At 57.9% G+C, this 26,011-nt stretch overlaps 1 protein-coding gene across 1 annotated transcript; it reads left to right on the plus strand.

The window, feature by feature from the left end:
- Positions 1–3,248: 3,248 nt before the first annotated feature.
- ADGRD2 (adhesion G protein-coupled receptor D2) lies at positions 3,249–25,599 on the plus strand. Its single transcript, XM_053908013.1, has 25 exons — positions 3,249–3,315; positions 3,689–3,787; positions 4,561–4,773; positions 5,073–5,714; positions 6,083–6,181; positions 6,560–6,645; positions 6,906–7,187; positions 8,319–8,430; positions 9,169–9,303; positions 9,820–9,943; positions 10,396–10,501; positions 13,750–13,805; positions 14,456–14,582; positions 15,806–15,909; positions 16,169–16,271; positions 16,536–16,689; positions 17,224–17,357; positions 17,444–17,559; positions 18,424–18,544; positions 22,553–22,594; positions 22,713–22,766; positions 22,851–22,965; positions 23,535–23,593; positions 23,890–23,920; positions 25,463–25,599. Exons 1-25 carry the CDS (start codon positions 3,249–3,251, stop codon positions 25,468–25,470), a joined length of 3,189 nt encoding a protein of 1,062 aa, XP_053763988.1. The 3' UTR covers positions 25,471–25,599.
- The last annotated feature ends 412 nt before the right edge of the window (positions 25,600–26,011 follow it).

Genomic DNA, 26,011 nt, shown 5'->3' on the forward strand with positions numbered 1-26,011 from the left:
CTGGGGAGGAGAGATTAGGTTAGAATGTGGCCCAAACTGGTCTCAACAGCTCAGGCTCCATGGAGGCCCACTCTCGCCCCCTAGTACTTGGCCATCTCCAGGAGTGACTCCTAGGAAATGTGACCCCACTGAAGGGAGGGAGTTGGCTCAGAGTCCCTGGGCAGGGGCGTTACCAATGCTGGGAAGGTGGTAACTTAGGCAATGGGGAGAGATTTGGGATGTGACAGGAAGGTTAGGAGACACAGGAGGCATGCAAAGGAGGCTGGGAGAATTGGGGTCGATACAAAGCGCACTGCACCCACCGAGAGAATGAGGGTGGACTTAAGAGGCAGACCTTGGGTTCACCTCTTCCTTGCTATGTGAAGCCCAGTGTTCTCTCTGGGCTCAGTTTGCACATACACAAAATGGGGCCCCAAGAGTCTTTGCCTTGAATGAGAGAGGGCAAATGTGGGAGGGCCCACCATCTCGGCTTCCCCTGGGTGTGTGTGTGGGGGGGGGGGGGGGTGGTGATTGGGCCACAAAGACACAAGACAGTCAAGTTCTGCAGACAGTCTGCAGGCCCAGGAACCTGGGAAGGGCTCAGAACTCTGCCCCAATGGGGACCTCTTATCTTCCAACTTTTATTTTGAAAATTCTCGAGCCTAGGGAAAGCTGGAGGAAGAGCACACTGGACACCAATATATCGCCATTTTGATTCCCTTCCCTATTCTTTTAAAAAGAAACCATTGGGGTGCCTGGCTGGCTCAGTCAGTAGAGCATGTAACACTTGATCTCAGGGCTGTAAGTTCAAGCCCCACATTGGGTGTAGAGATTACTTAAGAAAATAAAAGTTAAAAAAAATAAAAATAAAATAAAATAAAAAGAAATCATCATAAGATGGTAAATTTTTTAATATGTATTTTACCACAGTAAAAACAATTGAAAAAATATAAACCATCATGTTGCTAGCAAGCTATTTTTTTAAAGTTTATTTATTTATTTATATAAATATATATATTTATATTTAATATAAAATCACAAACCCTGAGATCATGACCTGAGCCAAAATCAAGAGTCCCATGCTTGGGGCGCCTGGGTGGCTCAGTCAGTTGAGTCCGACTTCGGCTCAGGTCATGATCTCACGGTTCGTGAGTTCAAGCCCCGCATCGGGCTCTGCGCTGACAGCTCAGAGCCTGGAGCCTGCTTCAGATTCTGTGTCTCCCTCTTTCTGCCTCTCCCCTGCTCGTGCTCTGTCTCTCTGTCTGTCTCTCAAAAATAAACATTTTTTTAAAAGTTTAAAAAAAAGAGCCCGATGCTCAACCAACTGAGCCACCCAGGGACCCCAGCCAGCAGGCTACTTTAACAACTGTAAGGTAAGTTTTGACAAGGGTATTAAACGGACTGTATGCCTCGCACCAGGTAGAAGCCACAGGCTTTGTCAGTCACTTAAATCACACAGCAGCCCCATGACTTGTATACTATTATATACATGTTACATATGGGGAAACTGAGGCTCAGAGAAATTAGGCAACGTGCTTCAGGTCAGTCGAGGTGATCTTGGATCTGTCTGACCTCCCTCCCAAGCAGGAATCCCTGCTACTGAGGCAGGAGAGTGCCATGGGTCCCAGATACACATCATTCCTACTTGGAGCTCCACCTCTGTGTCCCTCCCCTGTCCCCTTAGCTTCTCTCCCTGCTCCTGGCCCCACCACTTGTCCCAGGCTCTGCCCTCAGAGGCCAAAACTTTTCAATTCCCCCCACCTCCCTCTCTCTCTCTCTCTCTCTCTCACACACACACACACACACAGCCTCTCCTGTCACCTCGCCCTTACGTTTTGAATGGCCTGGATGAAGACCGAAAGACCCAGGTTCAAGGCTGGGCTCTGCGACTCATTAGCTGTCTAACCTGGGGGAGAGCCCTCAGTCCTCATGATGGGCCCTCCTCACGGTGGGTTGAAGGTAAAGGAAATGAGGCCTGCAGGGGGCCAGCGCAGGGTACTGAACGCTCCCTCCTTTCCCACGGTCCACCCTGAGATGGGATTGGTTCAAAGGATTCGCAAATTTATTTGGGATCCAAGCCTCCCAAGGTGGCCCCTTCTAATCAAGGGGGGAGAGGCGCGGCGGGGCCAGTCCAGAAACTGGGGAACTCCCCGCGGTCCGCCCCACGTGCCCTCCCACTGCTCGCGCGGCTGGGGCGCCTGCCCTGCCCTCCACGCGCCCAGAAGGCGGGCGTCCCTGACTGCGGGGCGGGGGTCGAGGGGCGGGGTCTGCTAGTACCGCCCCCGCCCCGCCTCGGCCCCGCCCCGCACCCGAGGTTTCCACCGCACGGCAGAGAGCTAGCAGATTTCCGCTGCTGGATTTCCGTCCCAGAAACAGTTCGCAGCGAGTGAGCCGACCGTAGGCGCCGGGCCAGACCAAGCAGGTGAGGACCCGGGCTTTGAAGAGGAGAGGGATCAGCGTGGGTGAAGCGGAGGCCCTGGTCCTGGCCCATCAGCCCAAGAGGGATTCCCCACTGGCCCCTTGCGGGGGAGGGACACGCAGTGGCGGCCAGACCTCGCATCTCCCTTTTGGGTGCCAACGAGTATTTGGTGAGCAAGGAAGGGGGGGCCAGGAGTATGTGGGGGCAAATACAGGCAGAGTGAACAGGGGAGTGAGACAATCAGCATTTATTGAGCCCACACTGTGTGCCCAGCACAGACTAGGCACCAAGCCTCAGTCTTGGACCAGACTCATACCATTTCCCACCCACTAAAGTGGGGTTGGGGGGTGGAGGAGGGCAGACATAGGTGCTGTTTAAAAAGGGGAAAAGCAACGATAAATTGGTGCTTTTCAGAGTCCAAAGTGTGAACCCCCATGTTTTCCCATGCTGGGATGTGTTTGATTTTCATATTTATGCACTTTATCTGGAAAGGGGGAAAGGGTATGAATTATCACTGGTGACGGCTTCAGACTTCCAGATGGCATGAGGCCAGCTGGCAGGACACAGCGGAGCATTATTTCATCTCCAGTGTTTTCTGAGACCCATTTGTGCTTGGCCACTGCTGGAGCAGAGACCCAGGAGGCCTGAAGCCCCCCAGACTTTTGAGAGTAATGCCCAAACCACCCACAATTAGGGTATCCTCAGCTCACTACAGCGCCTGGCCAGGGTGCTGAGCAGATGAAGGGATCACAAGCTGATCTTGTAGGAGGTGCCACTGAGGGAGCAAGGCCAGTCCGGGCAAGAGCTACAGGATGGTCAAAGCTCTGGAGAAGAGCTGCTGCCTGGAGAAATGGGGGAATGGGAGCAGCTTGGGGGGACAGGGGGAAAGGTGGTTGCAGGGGCGGATAGTGAGACTGGTGAGGCCAGAAAGCTTGGCAGAGGCCTCATTAAGCAGAACCTTGAATGCCAAGCTATGAGCCCAAAAGAACACAAGGAGACCTACAAGCGTCCTGCACTCTGTTCCCACCATTCTCTGGCCTTCCCTCCCCCTGACCCCCGGCCATTCCCAGCTCACCAGGGCTACAGTGTTTCCCAGCTGTGGTCCTAGAAGGGGCTCCTGGAGACCATCCTTTTGTACAAGTAAATGTCACATAGATGTGCCCAGCCCATCCTGGGCTCCCAGCCCAGTGAGGTCTGGGAGCCAAACATGGGGAATATGACCCCGTAGGGGACAGAGCGGGTAGTAAGGCAGGATGCTGAGCTACTTTCCTTTGCGTTTTTCCTTTTCAGTCCACATTGGCCACACCTGTGACCCCTGCCTGCAGTCCCTCACTGGCCCCTGCTGGATCCAGAATGGCTTCCTGGTGCTTCTCCCTCCTCTACCTCCTGGTACCTGAACTTGGTGGGAGGATGTGGGGGAGGAAGCCAAGGGAGACTCGAAGCTGCTGGGTTCCAAGTGGCCACCTCTGAGGCCACTGCAAAGGTCACACAGGATAAGCCCCTGGCATAACAACAGACTAAAAGCATCCACTGGTGCTACACCTTTTGCATTCACTCATCAGCTTGTTTATTCCTCACACGGGAGAAACAGGTTCAAGGCAGTGAAGCGCCTGCCCAAGATCACACTCTGGGTGGGACTTGAACCCAGGTCTGACTACAGAGCTTGCAGCTTCCAGTGCACCCTGCCAGAGCACCCATTAACTGCACACACTGCGGGGGGGGTGGGGGGGTGGGGGGACCCAACCCAGCCCCAACCTGTCTTCTTCTCTCTCAGATAAGGAGTCTCTCTGGGACACCCTCCAACTCCCCAGGTGAAGCAAGGAGCTCTTGGCTCCCAGGTTGGTATGAGGGCCCCAGAGAGGCTCCCCTTTCCCCAGCTCCGCCAGCCTGTGGCCCACCTGGTGCACTGGCCTCTAAGGCAAAGGAAGGGAGGAGATGCCATTTAGTTCAGCCCCACCATCCCCGGCCGTGGGGTGAAGGTTTCACTTGTGTCTATTTTATTCTTGCTAGCATACAGATGACAAAACAAAAGGACTAGACCCGCCAGTTCATAGAGCATTCAGCCGCAAATGACTCCTAGCTCAGTATCCACGCCCAACCCACCCCAAGGGTCACAGGCCCACACACTGCTCTCCCACACTGCGTCTCCTCTGACCCTGCAGCTCCAGTGGACCCCGGTGAGGTGGTGGAGACCCCAGACGGGGTGTGCAGGTTCCCAGGGCAGCAGCTGAGCTGGTGGCAGGCTCAAGAGTCATGTGAGCAGCGTTTTGGCCACCTGGCACTGGCGCCCCCAGCTGAGGTCCTTGCTCCACGGCTGCCCAACCCCATCTGGGTGGGCCAAAGGGAGGCCCCTCTGCGGAGACCCCCCCAGAGGCGTGAGTGTGGGCCCAGGGCCTGGAAAGTGGGGGGGGGGGGGGGGGGGGGGGGAGGGGGGAGCTCCAGAGACCAGAGCTCACAGTGACAGTCCTACCGAATGGAGCCCGGAAGTCCCCGTCGCACCTTCAGGTTCCCTCGTCCAGAACTGAAATGCAGGGTTGACCGCCTGGGTATGGGCACTGGAGCCCCCATTTCTTCCTTCCCGAGTTTGGGAGACACCCCGGAGCTCCGCCAGTGGGTGGTCAGAGGCAGTGCGCAGATTGAGGACACTGAGGTCCCGGCCCGCGTGTCCCCACAGGCGCGCTCCCCACGGCCGCGCTGGCGTTCGGCGAGCGGACCGCGGACAGGGCGGCGCGGCTGCGGACGCCCCTGCCCGCGCTGGGGGCGCTGACCGCGTGCGCGCACGTGCAGTGGGACGCCGCCTCGCCGGACGCCGCCGCGCTCTTCTCCCTCGCCGCGCCCTCCCTGGCCAACGCGCTGCAGCTGCGCGCCTTCGCCGAGCCGGGCGGCGCCGTGCACGCGGCGCTGGTGGTGCGCGGCCACCACGCGCCCTTCCGCGCCGCCTTCCGCGCCGACGGCCGCTGGCACCACGTGTGCACCACGTGGGAGCAGCGCGGCGGGCGCTGGGCGCTGTTTGCCGACGGGCGGCGGCGCGCCGGGGCGCGGGGACTGGGCGCGGGCCACCCGGTGCCAGCGGGCGGCATCCTCGTGCTGGGCCAGGATCAGGACTCTCTGGGCGGTGGCTTCTCGGCGCGCGATGCCTTCAGCGGCAACCTCACCGACTTCCACCTGTGGGCTCGGGCCCTGAGCCCCGCGCAGCTGCGTCGGGCACGGGCCTGCGCGCCGCCACCCGGCGGCCTGCTCTTCCGCTGGGACCTGGGCGCCCTGGACGTCACCCCCTCGCTGTTGCCGCCCCTGCGGGTGCGCCTGCTCTGTCCAGGTATGGCCCGCCCCGCCCTCTGGCTCGTAGGCCCCGCCCCGCCTTTCGGCTCAACGCCCCGCTCCCTGGCTTCTGCGCTGCGCGCTTCCTTGTGAGCTCAAGATCCAGCCCACCACCTGTGAACCTGGCCACGCCCAGCTCTGGTCACGCTCCCCAAGCCGCCCAGACGTCGGGCAAAATGCCCAGTCCCAGTAGCCTGAGTAGGCTCGACCCTTGGCCGCCTTGCCCAGCCTTGTGTTGGCTGCAGCGTCCTTCACCCGGGTTACCACGTCGCCCCCTAACTCCGGGGCCACAAGGCCCGAACAGGTGACTCCAGGGACTGCTGGAGAACCAGGATAAAGCACTGACACTTCTCCCATCCCTGCCAGTGCCCTCAGAAGAGTGCCCTACGTGGAACCCAGGATCCGGCACCGAGGGCTCTTTGCTCTGCCTTCAACCACATTTCTTCCTTTGCTGTTACCGGACAGGTGCGCCCTGGCAGTCCCCAGGGCTCTGCTGAAGGGGAAGCTGGGCATGGACCAGTGTAGGCTGAGAGGGAGTGAGCACTTGGCACAAACTGGGAATTTAGAATCTTCTCAAAGTCTCAGGGTCTCCACGGAGTTCAAACCACAGGACAGCGGGGCCAGACAGACCTGGGGATGAACCCCAGCTGTGTGTCCTTGGGCAAATGATTTTGCCATTGTATGCCTCAGTTTCCCCATCTAGAACACCCTGTGTGAGGCTCCGGACGCACAGCTATCGACATGCTCTTCCTCCCTCGGCGGCAAATGGTGGGTGGTGCACCTCTGGGCGGTGTTGCTCAGGACCCAGCAACACCTTTGCAGACACTTATCCCTCCTTTGCAGACACTTATCAGCGGCTGCAGGATGCCCAGTCGTGGCCTGGCCAGGATGTTATCAGCCGAGTCAATGCCTTGGCCAAGACCATAGTGGTGAGCCCCCTTCCTGGGGGCTGAAGAGTCTGGGGACACTATGGGTCACCTCCCTGCCGCCCAGTTTCCTCACCTATAAAGGGGACACCCACCAAATGTGTCTTCGGGGATTAAGGTTGTTCGTATTCCCTATTTTGGAGCTCTGGAGAGCTGGGTTAGACACGTGCCCACTAAGAAGACCCTAGGGGGGCCCAAGTGTGATCCCTGGGAGATCTCTTCCTAACAGCCAGGCCGGCAGTAAGTGGTTCCTCTGCCCACAGCTGCTTCCTGACCCCCTCTCTGAAGCCCCTGGACACCTGTCACTGGCTGAGGCCTCCAGCTTCCTGGGTATCCTGGAGAGGGTCCTGGCAAAGGAGTCAGCTCCACTGGGGCCGGCTGCACTGCTGGCTGTCGTGCACTTCCTAAAGAGAGTGACAGCCCTCGGGGCTGGGGAGCCAGAGCTCTTAACAGGGCCCTGGGAGCAGCTAGGCCAGGGCATCGTGTCTGTGGCCAGCTTGGTCCTGGAGGAGCAGCTGGCTGGCGCGTGGCTCTCAATCAGTGAGGTGAGGCTGGCAGGGCTGGGTGGGGCAGGGGGGCTTGCCGTCCTTGCCACCAGCTTGTTGTGTAGCCGTGGGTGGGCTGGGTCCGTCTCTGCGTTCGAGAGAAGCTCCTCTTTTACCTATGATGTAACTTGAACTTCCACATACAACTGTTCTTGAATAATAGCTTCTGTGGTTGAAAATAAGAGCCAGGAATCCATAGGGATCCCCCCCATATCCAAGATTCTGCTGCCCACCTTCAGAGGCAGGTCCTCTATCCTGAGTATCCAGCCATCTTGTCTTCCAAAACAGCCCAGACGCTCAGGAGAGCACAGAGAGATCCTATCCAGATGGCATGGGTGCTAGAAACATCATCCTGGCAGAAGTGGCTGTAGGCTTGGGAGTGATTGGCCTAGAGAAAGGAGAGAACAAGGGATCATAGACATCACCTGAAAGCCTTTGGGGTAGAAGGAGCAGAGATGGTGCCTCTGTGGCCTCGGAGGACAGAACAGGGACCTAGGCTTGAGGACGGGGTGGAGATGACACAGCGTGGGAGGCCGACTCCACAGAACGGTTCCCCTGTTTGGGCAGCGAGCGCCCAACCTGGGAAGGGTATAAACCCATTTTTGGCTGAGGGACTGAGGCACTGTGGTAGGCTAGGAAAAGCTGGACTCTGAACCCTGGTGTTCCTCCCTGGAGAACAGAGGTGATCATACCTGCCCTGCCTAGAGTAGCTGTTCCATTACTGCAAGCCCCGCCCCCACCTGGCCTCACCCCCCACACGGCTTCCCTTTTGGAACCGAAAGGTCGAGTCCCTTCTATAGGTCTAGCACAGAGTAAGATCAAAGGAGGGGGAGGCACGGCCCCGCCTGCAGAGTGTGCCCAGCTAGCAAACAACCGGCCAGCAGGCACGGAGGACTACCAGGCCTTCGCCTGGGCTGGAGGATGACGTGGCTTGGAGGCGTCAGAGGAGGCCGATCGGGCAGGGCCTCAAACACCAGCCTGAGGACCCAGGACTTGATCCTGGAGGCCCTACGGGGCCACCGAGGGTCTGGAGCAGGCAGGCCACTTCACAGATCTCTGAGAATGTGTTAACTACGGCGGTCGCGACTGGCAGGTGCAAAGCAGGAGGGGCTGAGATGTGGCTCCTCCCAGGTGGTTGGTGGACCCATGGCCCTGGTGGCAAGTCTACAGCGCTTGGCGCCCCTGCTGAGCACCACGCTGACCCCTGGGCGGCCCCGAATGCACATCCAGCGTCGCTGTGTCGGTGAGCCTGCTGTGCACCCGTCCCATACATCTGGGCCCTGGGGGGGCCCGGGCTCAGACATTTCTTCTCAGCTTTGGTCACTGGGAGCTGTCAGCACCACCGCAGACACTCCATTCTGTCCCCTGCCTTTGTCTGTGCTGTGCCCTCCATCCACAATGCCCTTTCTTCCTCGACCTCCTAGCAAACTCCCGTATAGCCTTCAGTACCTTGTTTGGGCATCAGCTCCTCTAGGATGCCTTGCCTGGTTTTAGCTCTCTCCTGACAGTTCCTCCTCTTGCTGTTACCCCTATGTCTTGGAAATATCTCCTGTTGCATTTTGTGGTAATTACTTCGTTTTTGCCAGAGCTCCCTGAAAGCCAGGGGGTATTTCTGAGTCATTTCTGGATCTCAGGCCAGACCCAAGTACACACTCAGTGAGTGTTTGTAGATTGACTGGGGGAGATCACTTATGGGGAACTTTGGCAAAACTTGTGTCCTTCAGGTGCCCAGCGGTTTCTGACGGCTCACTGATAGTCAGGTCCTGCCCACCCCCCCTCCCCAGGGACCTGCTTCTAGTGATCCCCTCCCCTAGACCTGAAGAAGTCAGATCTCCCTTGGGCGAGTCGCAGAACCTCTCTGAGCTGGAATAGTGGCCCAGGCCTGTGGTGGGGAGAGGGGAGGCAGCCCCTGCCAGCTAGGCCAGCTCTGCAGAAAGACCTCCCTTGGAAGGTCCAGCCGCCCAACCCCATTTGATCCCAGGCCTGGAGGTGCGGAGTCTACGCTTGACGGAGGCTGGCACGGAGGGCTATGTGTTCACGGTGCCCGGTGGGCATCCGGAGGGGCCTGGCCACATCCGCATCCCCGTAGGTGAAGTGGAGCGCCTCCTTGGGAAAGGTGGGTGAGGGTGAGGGGGTGGTGGGGCCCTGCTGGGGTCTGGGTTAGCGCCAGTTAGCCCTGGGTTAACTCTGCTGTTTTGAATAAGTCACCTCACTGTTCACAGCCTGTTTCCTTATCTGGAAGACTCATGCTAGTACTTGCCTCATAAGCTGCTGTGGGGTTAAAAGTGCTTATCACATAGTAGGTGTTCACTTGGTCTCCTCCACTGAACCCCACCCATTTCCTCTTAGAAGTGGGTGGTGGAGGGAGCCGCCACCCTTGCTGTCACCCGGGGCTGGGGAATCAGGACATGAGGCAAAGGGCTTTAGAGCTGCCAGGTTAAGTGCATGCCCTGTTGCTGGTTGGAATTCTCGTTTCTCCACTTATTAACCGGGTGATCTTTGGGAAGTCAGTTAATCTCTCTGAGCCTCAGTTTCCCTGATTATAGGGTGGGCAGAGCATCTCCCTTGGGGCCAACCCATGGTGCTTGCTCAGTCACAGGGTGGGGTCTTAGGCCTCCTTCCACTCAGCCAGGCCTCTCTGGAGTCACCGTGATCCACAGCTGGTTCAGCTCGAGTGTCTTCCAGCAAACCCTAGGGGAGCCTGGCCTGGAGCCCCAGGCCCCTGATAGCTCAGAAGAGGCAAGCAAATTGCAGAGGTGAGTGGGCCCTACCCAGTAGGCTGTTGAGGGTCTGGATCCCCTCCCCAGGGAAGGCCAGGCCTCCATCCTATCCCAGAGCCATCATTCTGGTAGGTAATTCTGCCCTTAGCAACCAGAGCCAAACCCTCCCCATCCCCGAGACACGCACATCTCTGGGCCTTCCAAAGATACGCTGCTGGAACCTGGCTCAACTACTGTCTAGAGTCCTGGCATCAGTGCTGAGACTCAGAGAGAAGACAGGGCTTACTGAATTTACCACCAAGTCCCCAAGGCAAGACTGGAACCCAGATGCCCAAATTTCAAGCACAGGATATTTTCTGATGTTTCTTTGGACACAGAGGGTGTCATCGCCCACACAGGGGCCTGGATGAGATGACCTCAGCCATCCATGACCTCTGCCACACAGCCAACTGGTATGGTGCCCTTAAAAGCTCCCCTTCTCTCCACAGGTTTCTAAGCACCCAGGTGGGGTCAGCCATCATCTCCTCTGAGGTATGGGATGAAACCGGGGAGGTCAGCACGGCCGTGACCTTTCACTTGCAACACCAGACCCAGGTACTGGGGGGTGCTTCTGGGAACCACCACCACCGGTACACTTATCCTGATTTGGTCTTCCCATACCCCAATATTCGTTCATTTAAACCAAAGTCTAAAAATGTTCAAGAAAAATAACTCACAAGCCATCCCATTGTCCTCAAGGACCCTGCAATGTGCTCATAAGAGAGGAAATAGCCTAAATGTCCACCAAGAGGGGATGGCTCAAAAAGCCACGTGGGGCTACACAGTGGAACAGTCAGCAGAAGTCATATAAGGAATGAGGTATTTTTCCATAAACTGACATGGAAAGATGGCCAAGAAATGTTTAATTTCATTACGTGAAATACACAAATTCCGGGGCGCCTGGGTGGCTCAGTTGGTTACGCGTCCGACTTCAGCTCAGGTCACGATCTCGCGGTCTGTGAGTTCGAGCCCCACGTCAGGCTCTGGGCTGATGGCTCAGAGCCTGGAGCCTGCTTCCGATTCTGTGTCTCCCTCTCTCTCTGCCCCTCCCCCATTCATGCTCTCTCTCTGTCTCAAAAATAAATAAAACGTTAAAAAAAAAATTAAAAAAAAAAAAAGAAATACACAAATTCCTTCCTGCTTTTGAAACAGTAGTTTCAGAGAAAGCCAAAGTCTGCTTTGCCCACAACCACTAATCCTGGACACACACACACATACACACACACACACACACACACACACACACACACACACCACACCACATCTTATCAGTCTTTTGTATGTCATCCCAAGACTTTAAAAACCGATTTTAGGGGCGCCTGGGTGGCTCAGTCGGTTAAGCGGCTGGCTTCGGCACAGGTCATGATCTCACGGTCTGTGAGTTCGAGCCCCGCGTCGGGCTCTGTGCTGACCACTCAGAGTCTGGAACCTGTTTCGGATTCTGTGTCTCCCTCTCTCTCTGCCCCTCCCCTGTTCATGCTCTGTCTCTCTCTGTCTCAAAAATAAATAAACGTTAAAAAAAAATTTAAAAAAAAAATTTGATTGAAGTAGATAAATCTACAGACACTAAAACATCCACTTTAACTAGACAACCTGATGGGTTTTGAGCAGTATGCACACGTAGGTACCACTGCCCCAGTCAAGGTAAAGAACATTTCCACGTTCCCAAAGGGCTTGTTTGGGCCCCTCCCCAGGCAGCCTTCTCCCCAAATCAGTGATCTACTTCTCGTGACTATAGATTATGTCTCTCTTTTCCAAAGTTTCACATCAATGGAATCATATAGTGCATGCTGTGCTCAAGGTTCATTTGTCAGCTGGTGTTTTTGAGAATCATCTATATTATTGCCTGTTTCAATAATTTGCTCCTCTGTACTGCTGAGTAAGATTCCACTACATGGATGTACCATAATTTGTTTTTCCTAATGCCTGCAATTTTTCTTAAATTTTTCCTAAAACCATATATATATATATCTATATATATATATATATAGATATATAGATATATTTTTTTTTTTTTTTTGCTTTTGCAAAATCAAAGTCCTTCCTCTTTCAGCCGAGCCATGTAAACATTTATGTCCCTTGTTTTCCCTGCTGGTGTTTTGGGCACTGTCTTGGTCACAGACATCCTTTCTCATTGCTGTTTAGTCCTAGCATGTATAAGCCTTGACTGAGGTCAAGTCCAGCTCCACCACCTTCCCCAGGGATGGTCCAAAATGAACATGCCCGTCTCCTGGTCATGCGTCCTGAGTATCTGCAGGTTTTTTGTTTTTTGTTTTTTTTTTTCTATTACAAGTAACCCTGCCTAACCCTGTGAAAATCCTCACTCATAATACATTAAAAACAATTTTTTTAAGTTTATTGATTTATTTTGAGAGAGACAGAGACAGCATGAGTTGGGGAGGGGGAGAGAGAGGGGGGGAGAGAGATACCAAGCAGGCTCTGTGCTGTCAGCACAGAGCCCGATGTGAGACTCGGGCTCATGAACTGTGAGATCATGACCTGAGCTGAAACCAAGAGTCAGACGCTTAACAGACTGAGCCACCCGGGCACTCCAACTCATAATACGTTTTGATTCTGGTGACTGTTTCCTGGGGATATGTGGCCAGGTATAGGGCTCCTGGACACAGATACATAATTTTTTGGCTTTTGATTGTACAGTCACACTGCTTTTTCAGTTTATACCACTTGAAAATGCTACTGGCAGTGTAATGATTATCCGTTTCAAAAGCAAACAGCAGGTTTTCTTTGTGTTCCCAGCACCCAACATAGTATCTGAGACCCCGGGGAAAATATTATGGACGAATGAATACATGGGGTGATAATTCAGTCAACCCAAGAAATACTACATTCCCTGGAGGCATCATCATGGACTATTGGAAAGAGCATAACCAAGTCAGGACCCAGCCTCAGCTCTGTGCTGTGTGATCTTGAGCAGATTAATTTCCCTCTCTGAAGCTGTTTCCTTGTTTGAAATTACATGGATTTATACCTGTCTCCTAGGTTACTAGGATGATCGCCCACAATAAAAAACATAAAGAATGTGACAAACAGTGTCATAGTCTAGTAAGGTGACATTGCTGTTACTCTTTCCAGTCGGGACAAATAGCCCAAGTCCTAAGCTCAGGCTGCTTTCCCTGTCTGGACTGGGGCTGTTACCACCGGTTGCCTGATGTCTCCTCACTGCTTAATGACATAAAATCTACACTGTTGTCATTGTTTAATTACCAAAGAACTGGCATGTTCATTATAACACATTCAAACTGAGACCTAGCCATTGTTAAATTAGCTGTGCATTTAATCCCAGGCCTTGTGTGTGTGTTTTCACAATTATATAGACCGGATATATGTATTTTTATGCAAATGAGCTCATACTATGTATAACGAGGTGCAGCTTTTGTCTATTGAACAACGTATAACAGAGCTCTTTCCCTGCCAGTAGACTGAGACCTGCTTGTTCCTCTTGCTGGGTGCAGAGCATCCCAAGAGGGAAGAGTCACCGCGGTTTAACCGCTCCCCAAAAGATGGACATTTAGCTTGCTCCCAGTATTTCAATATTATGCATGATATTAGCATGAAAGCCTACTCACCCCTCCTCCCCTCTGCCTCCCTGCTGGCATTTTCTCCCACCTCTTCACCCATGACCCGCGTTGGGCAAACCTCTGGACCCTCAAACTCAAAGAGGCCTCAATGTCCCCCTGCATCCTCTTGGACTCTCTCCCCCTTCCATACACACACACACACACACACACACACACACACACACACACACACACACGGGCTCTACCCCTGTTTCCTGCCCTTAGGCCTTCCCGCAGAAACTGGTGGAACCTGTCTGTGCCTTCTGGAACTTCAGCATCAGGTGAGTTGCCATTTTCAAGTTCTTTAAATAAGACAATTGGGTTGTTTTTTTTTTTAAGACATCCATTCTGCTTGAGGATGAGGTGTGTTTTTGGTCTCCGTTTGCCACCTTTCTTATGGGAGTGGCCTCAAGCTCTTACCTAGCAGCTCCAGGACAAACTGGGGCAAGAGAATCTGTGACCCAGGAGGTAATGAGCACCCCATCGTAGGAGATATGCAGGCTCACTCTGTGGGATGCCTGGGAAGAGATTCATCCATCAAATAAGCATTAGACTTGACATCTATCCAAAGCCATGGCCCTTGGGCATTTGAAGGAGCAGAGGAGGGTTCAGAGATTAGCCCCAGCTCCCTGCCCTGTGTCTTTAGCCGAACATCATTCACTGTTGCTTAGTAAGTTATGCAGTAAATCAGTGGTAATCGCTGGTATTAGCCCCATCCCCCTACCGTCCCTGAGAGCGTTAAGTACACTTTACAGATGGGAAACTGAGGCCCAGGGAAGAGCAGAGGCGTGCCCAAGGTCACAAAGCTGGTTAGAGGCAGAGCATTGATGGGCCCCACGCTTTGGAGAGAGGCTTTCCCCTGCTTGCCACCTACCCCCAGCCCCGTGTCCACCCCATTTCAGGAGCCCTTCTCTTCCCTCCCCTCCCCCAGCCCAGACACAGGGGGCTCCTGGGCCACTACCGGCTGCTCTGTGGCCACCCTGTACCGGGACTCTACCGCGTGCTTCTGCAACCACAGCACCAACTTTGCTGTCCTGTTGCAGGTGTATGACGTCCAGGTGAGTACGGGGGGCAGGGGGGGTAGGGCTGGGCGGGTGGAGTGGGCAAAGGTGATGTCAGAACCAAATCTTAAAGGATGACCAAGAACTGAACAGAAAGGCATTCCAAGCAGAGGGCCAGTCTGAGCAAAGGCAAGGAGGCTAGACTGACAGGCAGGCTGGACACATTCTAGAACTTTGACTGTCTGGAGCTTCCAGTGCTAGGTCCTGGAGTAGAAGAAGGCGGAGGAGCAAGGTGGCGTGGGTCAGGTGGCACGGAGCCTAGAGGAGACCCGATGGGCAGAGCACAGACGTGGACATGTTAAGCAGGTGTTGGATGGCCCTGAGGGAGCCCCACTGGTGCCAGGAGTGGGCTGGCAGAGCAAAGAGCAAAGAGGGGTCTGTGGGCCAGTCGCCTAGGCAGAGGGCAGGAGCCCTGCACTGGGGAACAGTGGGCAGACTGGGGGAGGAGGGGGTGGCCCAGCACAAAGGCCTGGGCAGCTGGGGGACAAGGGAGTCATCTTGGAGAGGGCACAGGTGGGTAGCAGGTTTAGACAGGCCTCAGGGCGGAGGGCCATGGGGCCGGTGGGTGTCGGGGCCGAAGAGGTCTCAGCTGGAGGCGAAGAGCCTGTAGGTAAAGCCACGGCTGAGCCGAACTCGGACCTCAGACGTGAAAGGAGACTGACCCAGGGGAGGCCCCTGGGAGGGCCCAGCGTTTACAAATGCCCAAATCCCCGGAGGAGAGCGGGGGAGGTGCATTACTAGAGCCGCCAAGGGACTCTGAGGTTGAGTGAGGCAGGGCCAGAGCCTCAGGAATGCGGGGGTCACTTGGTGTGTTGGGGAGCATGCCAGAGAAGCGTGCTCACCGACACATTTGCCCTGTGGAAACACAGCGTGGCCATTTTTGCCTGTCAGCTCCAGGCCCCTTCCTCAGCGGGGGGAGGTCACACGCAGTCTGCTCCCAGTGGGTGTGTCTGTCGCTTCCCAGCCAGCTCTTAGCGGCTGCAGCCAAAGCCGGACCAGTTTAGGGAGGGCCAGCAGGAGAGGCCATGCAAACGCTCTCTTATTAAGTGCCTGCCGTGTGCAGGCCTGGCCTGGCTGGCCGGTGCTGTCCCCACCCCTGCTTCACTGCAGACGGGGAACCTTGGGGAGCCTCGCCGGACCAGGGCAGGGCAAGGCCTGGTCTGGGCAGGTCAGGGCCGTGATGGGCTCGCTGTACTTTGGGGTCTCCGGCCCTCCCACAGAGAAGCCCCGAGGAGGAGTCACTGCTGAGGACGCTGTCGTTTGTGGGCTGCGGAGTGTCCTTCTGCGCCCTGGCCACCGCCTTCTTGCTCTTCCTGGCAGCCGGGTGAGATGAGCTCAGCACAGCCGCCCGGTGCCCCGGGGCCCAGCCCACCCATGGGGGCCTCCGTGGGCCTCCTCCGGGCACGTCTCCCCCTGGCCCCGGAAGAGCCTGCCCCAGGGCCCCCCTTAGGGCTGTGGGCCTCCCGTGGAGCTGCTGTCTCTGCCCGTGGTTAGCCCACCCCCAGGGACCCAAGCAGGCAGGGGCTGGTAGGGGCGTGGGGGCTGGTGGTGGTGTCCTTGTTAACCGACCCCTGCCTGCCCAGGGTCCCCAGGTCAGAGCGAGCCACGGTCCACAAGAACCTCACCTTCTCCCTGGCCTCTGCCGAGGGCTTCCTCATGGCCAGCGAGTGGGCAAAGGCCAACAAGGTGGGCACCCGGCAGGCGTGCTTGTGAGTTCGGGGGCGGGGGCCAATCTTTTCTGGGTCGCCCCCCGCATTGTCACTTGGCTCCATTTTCCTGGGGTGGGTGGGGACACGGCCAGAATGGTGGAGCTGGGCCCAGGGCACTTCCCCGAGACGTTCCCCACCGGTACCTCTTTGGGTTGGCAATGCCAGGCATGGGCATGGGACCCAGGGCAGGGCTGCGGCCACGGCTGGCCTTGGTAGGGATCTGCCACCCTCCCGCCCACAGGTGGCGTGTGTGGCCATCACAGCTGCAATGCATCTCCTCTTTTTGGTCGCATTCTCCTGGATGTTGGTGGAGGGCCTATTGCTGTGGAGCAAGGTGGTGGCCGTGCGCATGCGCCCAGGCCCCAGGATGACTCTCTACTACGCCACGGGCTGGGGTGAGACCCCTCTGCTCCCCACTCCTGCTCTGTTCCCTACTCTGCCTCGCATGGCCTCTGTTGCTGTCCCACCCCACCCCACCCCGACACCACCCGATCCCCGTCTCCACCTGGCGCCCAGCACCCTCATCCCTGATGCAAGCTCAGTTTCCTCAGCTCAGTCGCCCTCCAGCTTTACCCAGCCCCAGCCCTTCTTAACCCCCTCCACTCCCACCACTTCAACCCCCCACTGCTAGCGCTGTCTCCCCGATTCGTGGCCCGCTGACCCCCGTGCCAGTCACCACCCTCCATCCCCCCTGACTCCCGTGCCTGAGCCCTCAGCTCAGTTTCGCTCTCCCGCTCCCCAGCTACTCAGGGCTCCAAGGCCACCCCAGAAGGATCGGGCCCACCCAGCCCCCTTCCCAGAGCTCCCCATGCCCGCCAGTGCACCTGCTACCGTGGGACAGCTGTGGGCTGCGGCTCTGGGTTGGAGGCCAGGTCCTGGAGAGGACAGAATGCGTGGCGAGGTCCTGAGGGCATTTATTCTTCCTCTAGGCGTGCCTGTGGCCATCGTGGCCATCACGGTGGCCATGTCCCCCGACGACTATGTGGCCACTGGCCACTGCTGGCTCAATGTGCACACGGACACCATCTGGGCCTTTGTGGGGCCCGTGCTCTTCGTGCTGACTGTGAGCAGGGAGGCCTGGGGGCCTGGAGGGGAGGGTCGTACTGGGAAAGGGGGAAGCCGTTTCACCCACTGACACCGGGTCTCCAGGCCAACACCTGCATCCTGGTCCGCGTAGTGATGGTCACTGTGTCCAGTGCCCGCCGCCGTGCCCGCATGCTGAGCCCCCAGCCCTGCCTGCGGCAGCAAATCACGATCCAGATATGGTGAGGGCCAGAAGTGGGGCAGCCAGATGTGAGGCTCGTCGGGTGTGAGCATGTGTGAGTCCAGAGTGGCGGTACGTGGTCACGTGGCCACGTGTGCAAGGCTTTGTACGAGCCTGTGTGTGCACATGTGTCCCGACTTGTGAGTACCTGCACACTCATGCGTGTGGACACGTGTGAGCACGTGCCCATGCATGTCCCCTGGGGGGATGGTAATCAATCCTGAGTGTATGTGAGTGGGAGGGGATATAGACACAAGCCTCTGTCCTAGGGGCTCCCCTTGTACTGATGGCACTGATGACCCAGTAGGGACAAGGTAGGGGAGACCCGGGGTTCAGGCAGTCCCCAGAAGTTCAGGTTCAGAGTGAGGATTTAGGTCCCTACCCCTGCCAAGAACGCCCCTCACTCTCCAGGGCCACATCCTGCCAGAAGGAGGACACCCCTGACCCTCTTCTTCCCCCCCCATTCTCTGCCAAAGGCAGTGCGGCCCAAGTCAGCAGGTCCCCGAAAAGCCAGGGAGCCCCAGGGGCCCCTGAGGAGGGAAGACTTCTTTAGACTCCACGCCCCCTGGACCCACTGCCCAGTCCTCAGCCGTCCCTCGGGACGGCTGCCCTGCCCTTCCTCTGAGCCAGGTTTGGGACCGGGACCCCGTCTCCCAAGTGCCGCTACCCTACTTCATACCACTTCTGGGTCTGACAAGGGGCCGGAGGTCCAGCCGAAGCTTCCAGCTACACCTAAGTCGGGAGCGGCTCCTGATGTGTAGCTCCGGCTCCTCTCCAGGCACCTCCCAGCTGCAGCCCCCCCCCAGCACCCTGCAGGGCCCCCGGGCCGCCCTGGCCTCCCTCAGCCCCGACCGCTCTCCTGCAGGGCCACAGTGAAGCCGGTGCTGGTCCTGCTCCCCGTCCTGGGCCTGACCTGGCTGGTCGGCACGCTGGTGCACCTCAGCCCGGCCTGGGCCTACGCCGCCGTGGGCCTCAATTCCTTCCAGGTACCTCCGGGTCCCGGACCATCTGGGACCGGGGCTCTGACACGTGGTGGAGCTCAGAGTGACTGGTTTGTCAAGAGTTGGGGGAAGGAGTGTCTTCTCCGTCATGGGAGTCACCACGGCAACCAGGGGCATTGTCAAGAGGCTGGAGGGTAAGGGCAAGAGTGGGAACAAAGCCTCAAATCAAAGAGGCAGCGCCTCTTTGGGAAGGATTTGGGGCCCATTTCACAGCCGAGGAAGTTGAGGTCCAGAGACTCAGGGATGCGGCAGAAGTTCCAGCCCCCTGGCTGGTACTAGAGACTCTTTGGGTCTCGGCAAAAAGCCAAGGAAGGGGTGCAGGACACTGGTGACCTCTCCCCTCAGGGTCAGCGGGTGGCCCGCTGTGGGACAGTATCAGCTGCTGCATTGGTGAGGACGACACTTCAGAAAAGGGTTTGGTTAGGAGGACAGTGCCCAGCCCGCCTAGGTGAGACAGTAACAGTCGGGCTGCAGGAACCCTCCTGGGTGCCTGTCAGGTCCCGTGTCCGGGAGCCACCACAGAGAGGGGTCAGACTGGGTCCCTGTCCTCAGGGGGTTTGCAGCCCTGTGGGCGACCCAGACGTGGACACAGACAGGCACGGCCCGGGGGACCGAGTGCTGGGAGGGAGGTGGGTCCAAGCAGGGCCCTTCCTGCCCCTGCCCCTGCCCTTGCCCTCAGCCTCCCTTGCACCCCCAGCACCCCTCCTGTTGTCTGCACCTACTCCTCCCAGCTCCTGTCAGGGCTGAGAAGTGGGGTGACTCAGAGACAAAGCAAGCTCAGGAAATCGGGTACGAATTCTGTAGAGTCATGGGACCTGGAGCTCATCCTGGGGAGCCTCTGTCCTCTCCTGGGAGAAGGGGCCCGAGGCTGTCAGCAGCCACTTGGGGTGCCTCAGTGTTGCGGGCCCCGGGCCAGGTTCGTACTTCTATCTCCGAATAAGCCTTACAAATGGGGAAACTGAGACCCCATGAGGTCATTTCCAGGGCCCTGCAGGAGGAAGGAGCAGTGCTGGGGCCCAAGTCCAGAGTCTGTGTTCTCAGCCCTCTGCACGTGGGCCTGGTCTGTTCCTGGAAGAGCTGCCCAGATTGGGCAGGGTGTGGGGCTGAGGTCGGGAAGGGCTCTGACCCAGCTTTTCTTCCATCCACGTGGTATTTGCCAAATGCCTACCAGGTGCCAGGCACCGTTCCAGGCACAGGGGACAGGGCAGGAAAGGAAGCAGCAAAATGCCATGCTCCTGTGGAGCTGACCATGGCCAAGGCCAGGGAGTGAAGTGTGGAGGGCGGAAGGGGGCAGGGAGCGAGGAAGGGTGCAGAGGGTGGTGATTACCAGGGTCCTGGTCCATGGTGCCGGCTCCCCCAGGGCCGTGGGGACTCGTCACTCTTGGCCAGGTGTGGGAGTGGAGAGAGGAAAGATGGGGCCACTGCTGGGGGAGAATGGAGGCCATGCCGAGAGAGGGGCCCAGAAAGTGAAGAAAAACTGGGGTTCCAGTTATTCCCAAGGAAGCACAGCTCCCAGAGACCTACGTGGGCCTGAGTGGCCGGGGGACAGGGGCGGTGCTGCACCCCTTCCCTGACACAACAAGCCTCATGCTCCTGGAGCTCCCCCGGTTCGAATTTGGGCCACTGCCCCGTTAGCCCTCCACCCTGCCCCCCAAGTGGCAGCCAGGGCAGCAGCGGCCCATCGCCATGGCGACCACTGTAGCTTCATCCCTGCGGTGGCCCTCAGGTGGGCAGAGGTGAAGCCATGTCTCCGTCTCTGAACTTTCTCTGAGGTTCCTTCTCTGTCTCAGGCTGTCTCCATCACAGCCCCCTCCCCCTCTGGCCTGGATCCCACCCGGCCCTCCCTCCGTGGGCCTCTCGCTGTCTCCCTTTTTGTTGACCCCTGACCCTTCTAGCTTTTGTCTCTGAGCATGACCTCTCTTCCCCTCCCAGTCAGCCTCAGACCTTCCTTACCAAGGTCTCCCGGTGAAGGAGGGGACAGGCTGCCTTGCGGGGTCAGATGGCGTGAGACCTGGGCCCACCCTGACGTCCTGTGACCATCTGCTGGCAGGTCCCCCGGGCAGGCTCTGGGTCCCTGCCCCAGCTTCCCTCCCCAGGCCTGCCTTTCCTCTCCTCTCTCCTCCATCTACCTTCTGTCCCTCCCTGTCTTCCTCTCCCTGCCCACCTCCCACCGTCCCTCTCTCTCTCTGTCTGGGGCATACACCGGGCAGCACCTGCCCTCAGGACCGTCCTCCTTCCCTACTGAGTTGAGCAAGGAGCAGGCCTGGGGTACAGGGACTGAGCTCAGCCGGGCCTCGTTTGCTCCTCAGGGCTGATTTGTTTCTTTGTGGCTCCCGTGTCGGGTTTTGTGGTGGGAGAGCTGGGCCTCACTTTTAACCAGCTCTGGCTCACACTTACCTGGGCTGAGTCTTGTTAGAGGGCCCCGACACATTGAAACAGGCCTCAGTTTCCACATCTCTATAAGGGGGATCATATTCTCCACTTCATGGGATCATTGTGGGGTTCAACTGAGATGAAACTTGCAAAGGGCAAAGTCAAATAAATACCTGGCACACACCAGGAGCACCGTGAACGGGAGCGGATCGGTTTCATTCAGCCAGTCCGCACCTGCTCTGTGTTCTTTACTAAAGAGGATAGTCGTGCACAGAATCAAAGAATCTATCCTTGGAGGTCTCAGCCTGAGGGAGAGACAAACACCAAAACCATACTCCGACAACCTGGCATGATTGAGGCTGAGAGACCAGGGGAACGTGGGGGCAGTGTGGGGACAGAGGAGCCACTCATGGGGAGGCGGAGAGGGTGCTCCTTGGAGAGAATGATTCTCAGCTAACACCCAGACACGGTGAGGGGAAAGAATGAAGTCAGGGGAGCATGGTGAGATCCAATGGAGACATGAGCGGGGGTCACGTGAGCTGGTGAGAAATGGGACAGGAGGAGACATGGGGGCCAGACCACACAGGGTCCCCTGAGCCGTTGTAAGGAGCTCACACATGATCCTGGGGGCACCAGAGAGCCTGGGAGGACGCTAGGCAGGTGCTGGTGTGGTTGGGCTGGAGTCTGGAAAGATGCCTTTGGGTATGAGGAGACTGGTAAAAGGAGACAGGACGGGGAAGGCAGTGCAGAAGTTGCAGTGAGAGGACAGGCTGGCTGTGGGGGCCCGTGGGGGGAGGGGGGAGACGCCAGGGTCTGAGGCCTCAAGGAGCCCCCTGGACCCCAACCCGTGTGCTTTAGTCTGACCTCAGGACAGGGGCTGTTGCCTATCCAGGTAGAATCAGGAAGGCCCAGGCTCTAAATTCCATTCTGCTTAGCCACACTCCAGGGCCTGGGGCTCATTGCTCTGTCTCCTGCCCCAGGCCCCAGGGTCCCTCCCCATCAAATAGGATTAATCCACCCCCACGCCCACCCCACCATGGAGCTGCAATGAGGGTTGTAACCCCAAGTTACTTTGTGAGTGGCCAAGACCTCTTGGTCCTCCCATGCATGGGGAGTAAGAGCCAGCTATGACTCGGCCACTGTGCTGAGTCCTTCACACACAGCAGGAGGCCAGGCCTCTGACACGGAGGAGGTTGGGAGAGACACTCAGCTAGAGGCACGAGTCAGAATGCATTCACAGGTCTGCTGTTCCAGGACTTGATTTAGCCTTGATTACAGGAAGGTGTGCCCCCTCCCACCACCCACTCCTGCAGCCATGAGGATGGGGCAGGTGGCAGGGGACAGAGGCATAGAGGACAAGAGGCTGCCTGATGGCCAGAGGCTGAAGGTATGGGGGATAGTGGGGCAAGCCCCCTTCTGGCTCTCTCTGCCGTAGAATGTCACAGATGCCCCTCCCAAGTGCAGGAGGGCACGGTGGGTCAGCAGGGTTTGTGATCATCAGCCTGCATCTCTGAATGTCTCGGGGTATCTCTGGGTGTGTTTCTGTTGCGGCCCCAGGCCAGGTGGGAGGGAGGGGGTCCCAGGCAGTGACACCCACCCTCATCCTGGGTCTGTCCCCAGGGGCCATACATCTTCCTGGTCTACGCTGCCTACAACGGGGAGGTGAGTCAAGGACGCTGGCTGCCGGGGGGTGAGGTGGGTAGGGCTTACTTGCTGGGGACCTGTGGCCAGGGGGTCAGGGGGAGGGTCCCAGGACTGACCCCAAATTCCCATCCCCTAGGTCCGGAATGCCCTGCAGAGGATGACTGAGAAAAAGGCAACAGAGGCATTTATGGTGGGTGCAGCCAGGTGGGGATCCTGGGAGCCAGGAGGTCCCACTCACAGCCAGGATTCCAGTGCTGACACCCCTTTCTTTCAGGTCTGCTCCAGCCCCATAGGCCCAGGGTCCCACCCTAGGTCCCTTGGTCCCTGGGAGGTCTCTCAGAACAACCCTGTAGCCTTGGCTCCAGCCCGAAGACACTTGGCTATTAGAGGTAAGGCCACACCACCCTCCAGTCTGAGTACTACCCAGTGCCTCAGTTTCCCCAGTGCTCAGGTAAAGCTGAGAAGGCAATGGCAGATCCTGTCAACCCATCTGAGAGACAAGGAGACTGAGGCCCAGGGAATTCTGCAAACACGGGGCCTGGAAGGTAGCTTAGAAATGGCTTATTTTTTCCCACACCACCAGGGAACAGGAGCCCCTGCTTCCTAGCCCAGAGGCAGGGTTTGCCCAGGGTCGTCTTCCTTGGGTCTCCACGCAGACGGGGTTTGGGGGTTCCCAAAGTCAGGTGGGTGGATGAGGTTTGGGGCCCTGTGACAGGGCACGGGGGTAAGGCCAGGCCAGGAGTTTCAATACGAGCTTCCTAGCTTACCTGCTGTGTGCACTTGGGCAAGTTACCTTCCCTCCCTGGGCCTTAGTTTCTCCACCATTAATCTGTGGAATAAGTCTGAGTGGAACCTTAGAGTCTTTGATGAGGTCCTGTCCAGGGCAGGAGAGCAGAGAAAGAGCTTCCTGCCTCAGCCTCCTAAAAGTTCACCTACTCGAGTGTTTTTCCCCGGCTAGGGACCCACAGCCCCAGAATCTCCACAACCTTCTCCTCCATTGCAGAACCTGAGAAACCGGTGAGGCTGGGACAGGGGTGGCAGGGTTTTGCCAAGGGGCTAGCAAGTATGTCCCACAGGGACTAGGGTAGGGTGGGGGTGGGGGGGGCTTCCTCTGGGGACCCAAGGGGTCCCATTCCTCAGCAGGTGCGAGGGCACTGGGAGCCAATGGGAGGTGCTCACTGCACACTGGCAGAACCTGAATGCCAAGGCCACGGGTAGTGGGGAAGTCATCACCAAGGGAGCCGAGGGCCCCCAGGGCAAGGGAGAGCAAGAGGAGTAGGGGCCCACCCCCTGACAGCCTCCTCTGTCCTCAGGCTGTGGAACTGACAGCATTCAAGGCATCAGGTACCCTCCCATCTCAGGGGGGTCCCCCCTCTCCCCTTGGCACCCGGACACCCCCTCAGCCCCACTGCACCAGGATGGAAGGGATTTGAGAAGCAGCCACACCTGACGCCTCGTGGAAGCCTGAAGTCTTCCATTAGCACACTGTAGGCCTGGCCCGGAGACACGGTGCTCTTTGGGAGAGGCGTACTTAGGGAATGGGTTTGGGACCCTTCCCAGAGGTGGTGCTGCAGGAGGGCCAGTGCGCAAGGAGCCCGCCTTCCTCTGTGCACCCACTCTGTCTGCCTCCCCCACCCCCCTCAGCCTCCTGGCCACACCCCACTCAGAGTCCCTGTCCTGATGCCTTGTGTCCTGAAATGACTTCCAAACCCGGTGAGAGGCAAGCGCTTTCCTTCTAGGTTGTTTCCCCAGCTGGACAGATGAGGGGGGCCTGGGGGCAGCGGGGCAAGGCTGGGCCCATCCCAGGCGCAGCTCAAGGAGAGAGGACTGAGCCTGGGGAGTTCAGCCTGGCCCTAGGCGAGCTGAGGGGCCTGTGGTCACTGTCAGCTTCTCTGAGCCTGAGTTCTCTCAGTCTTAAAACATAGGTGACTGTAGGAGGGGCCGCCAGGTACTGCCCAGCCTCAAACCAACCAAGGGATTCCTTCCGGCATGGGCAAGAGGCATGTTCGTGCAGCCCTAACCAGAGCTGGGTTCTGGGCTTTATAAAGCCCGGCATCTGCTGACTCCTTTAATCCGGGGACACGGGGAAACCATCCTCCCACCGTGCAGATGAGGAAATTGAGCAGTGTCAGAGCTGGGGTCAGGCCCCACCCCGCAGATGGGGAAAGTGAGGCCCAGGGGGCAGTCACAGAGGTGTCAGCGGAGGCACATTTGAAACCCAAGTCTGTAGGACCCCAGCCTCCCTGCGGGCCTCCACCCTTAGCTGGTGTCCCCGTCCCCTGGAGTCTCAGCTCCCCTTCTGCAAAGTGCGCAGGAGGCGCCCCCTGCAGGCCAGCGCGCGGTAGGCCCTCCGCGGGGCCCGCCGGCGCCCCCATCCCGCCCCTCCCCCCACCCCCGCAGGCGCGGCGCGGGTGGGAACAAGAGCGGCAGCGGCGCTTCTGCTCTCAAGTGACAGCGCCTTTGTCTCTGCTGAATGGGTGCGTTGCTAAGGGCGCTCGTAGCAACGGAGCCGCTTCCACCTCGCCCTGCGGCCGGCCCCGCCCTCCTCCGGACCCCCAAGCTGCCACGCCCTTCGGGCGCCCTCGCCACCCCCACCCCGCACCCTGCGACCTTCTCAGGTGGCCTGAACACGAGGTGCCGGGGAGTGAAGGCTGCCAGCTCCGCGTCCCTCGTGATACCTGCCGGCCACCGCCCCTCCTGAAACCAGGGAGCCCTCTGGGCATCAGGTGTTCTTTAGAGAAACTGAGGCTCGTAGAGGGCTTGCGGGAGACTGCCCAGGGTCTCCCCAGTCCAGAATCCCCACCAAGGTCTTCCCCCAGCCTCAGTTCCCCTCCAGGGGTCCCCACCGTGATTATCTGCCAGCTCAGCCCAACATTTTCCTCCCAGGTTTCTAGAGAGAGTGCATGCGGACTTGACTCCAAGCCTCTGAAAGGCCCAACTGGGGGCTCCCCCAGGGACAGACAGCAGCCTCCGCCACCACCTACTGCCTCTCCCTCAGCCTCTCCCGACTTGCAGTAGGAGCCCCCCCCCCCCCAACCCCTCCCGGGTGCTGTGCTAACCCTGCCAGGTCCCACAGCTCAGTCCCCCTAACTTTGTGTCCAAGATTGTTACCCGCTCTGACCCTCCCCACCTGCCTTGAAATTCTGACAGCCCTGTGGTATCTCTAGCAATAAAGGGTACTCTTGTGACCTGTTCCTCTCTGGGGGTCACCCTGCCAGGCTTCCTGGGAGAAGGGTGGGACAAGGGAAGCTGCCACTTTGTCTTTTGGTCTCAAGACAGCCCCAGCTTCAACAGGGTAGGTGCAGCCAACATCTATTAGCACCTACTGTGTACCTGGCTGGTACTGAGCCCTTGACCACCTTAGAGCTGTGAGTCCTCACCTCAGCCCCATGAACACTATCACCCCTATTGTACAGAGGAAGAAACTGAGGCAAG

The sequence above is a fragment of the Panthera pardus genome, unplaced genomic scaffold (assembly GCF_024362965.1).
Source record: "Panthera pardus isolate Hobbes unplaced genomic scaffold, ASM2436296v1 HiC_scaffold_20, whole genome shotgun sequence".
Classification (NCBI taxonomy): Eukaryota; Metazoa; Chordata; class Mammalia; order Carnivora; family Felidae; genus Panthera; species Panthera pardus.

Coding starts and splice junctions, on each gene's coding strand:
- ADGRD2 (XM_053908013.1), top strand. CDS start 3,249: ATGGGGGAATGGGAGCAGCTTGGGGGGACAGGGGGAAAGGTGGTTGCA. Junction 3,316..3,688: donor AGGGGCGGATAGTGAGACTG/GTGAGGCCAGAA, acceptor TTTCCTTTTCAG/TCCACATTGGCCACACCTGT. Junction 10,502..13,749: donor ACTTGCAACACCAGACCCAG/GTACTGGGGGGT, acceptor TCCTGCCCTTAG/GCCTTCCCGCAGAAACTGGT.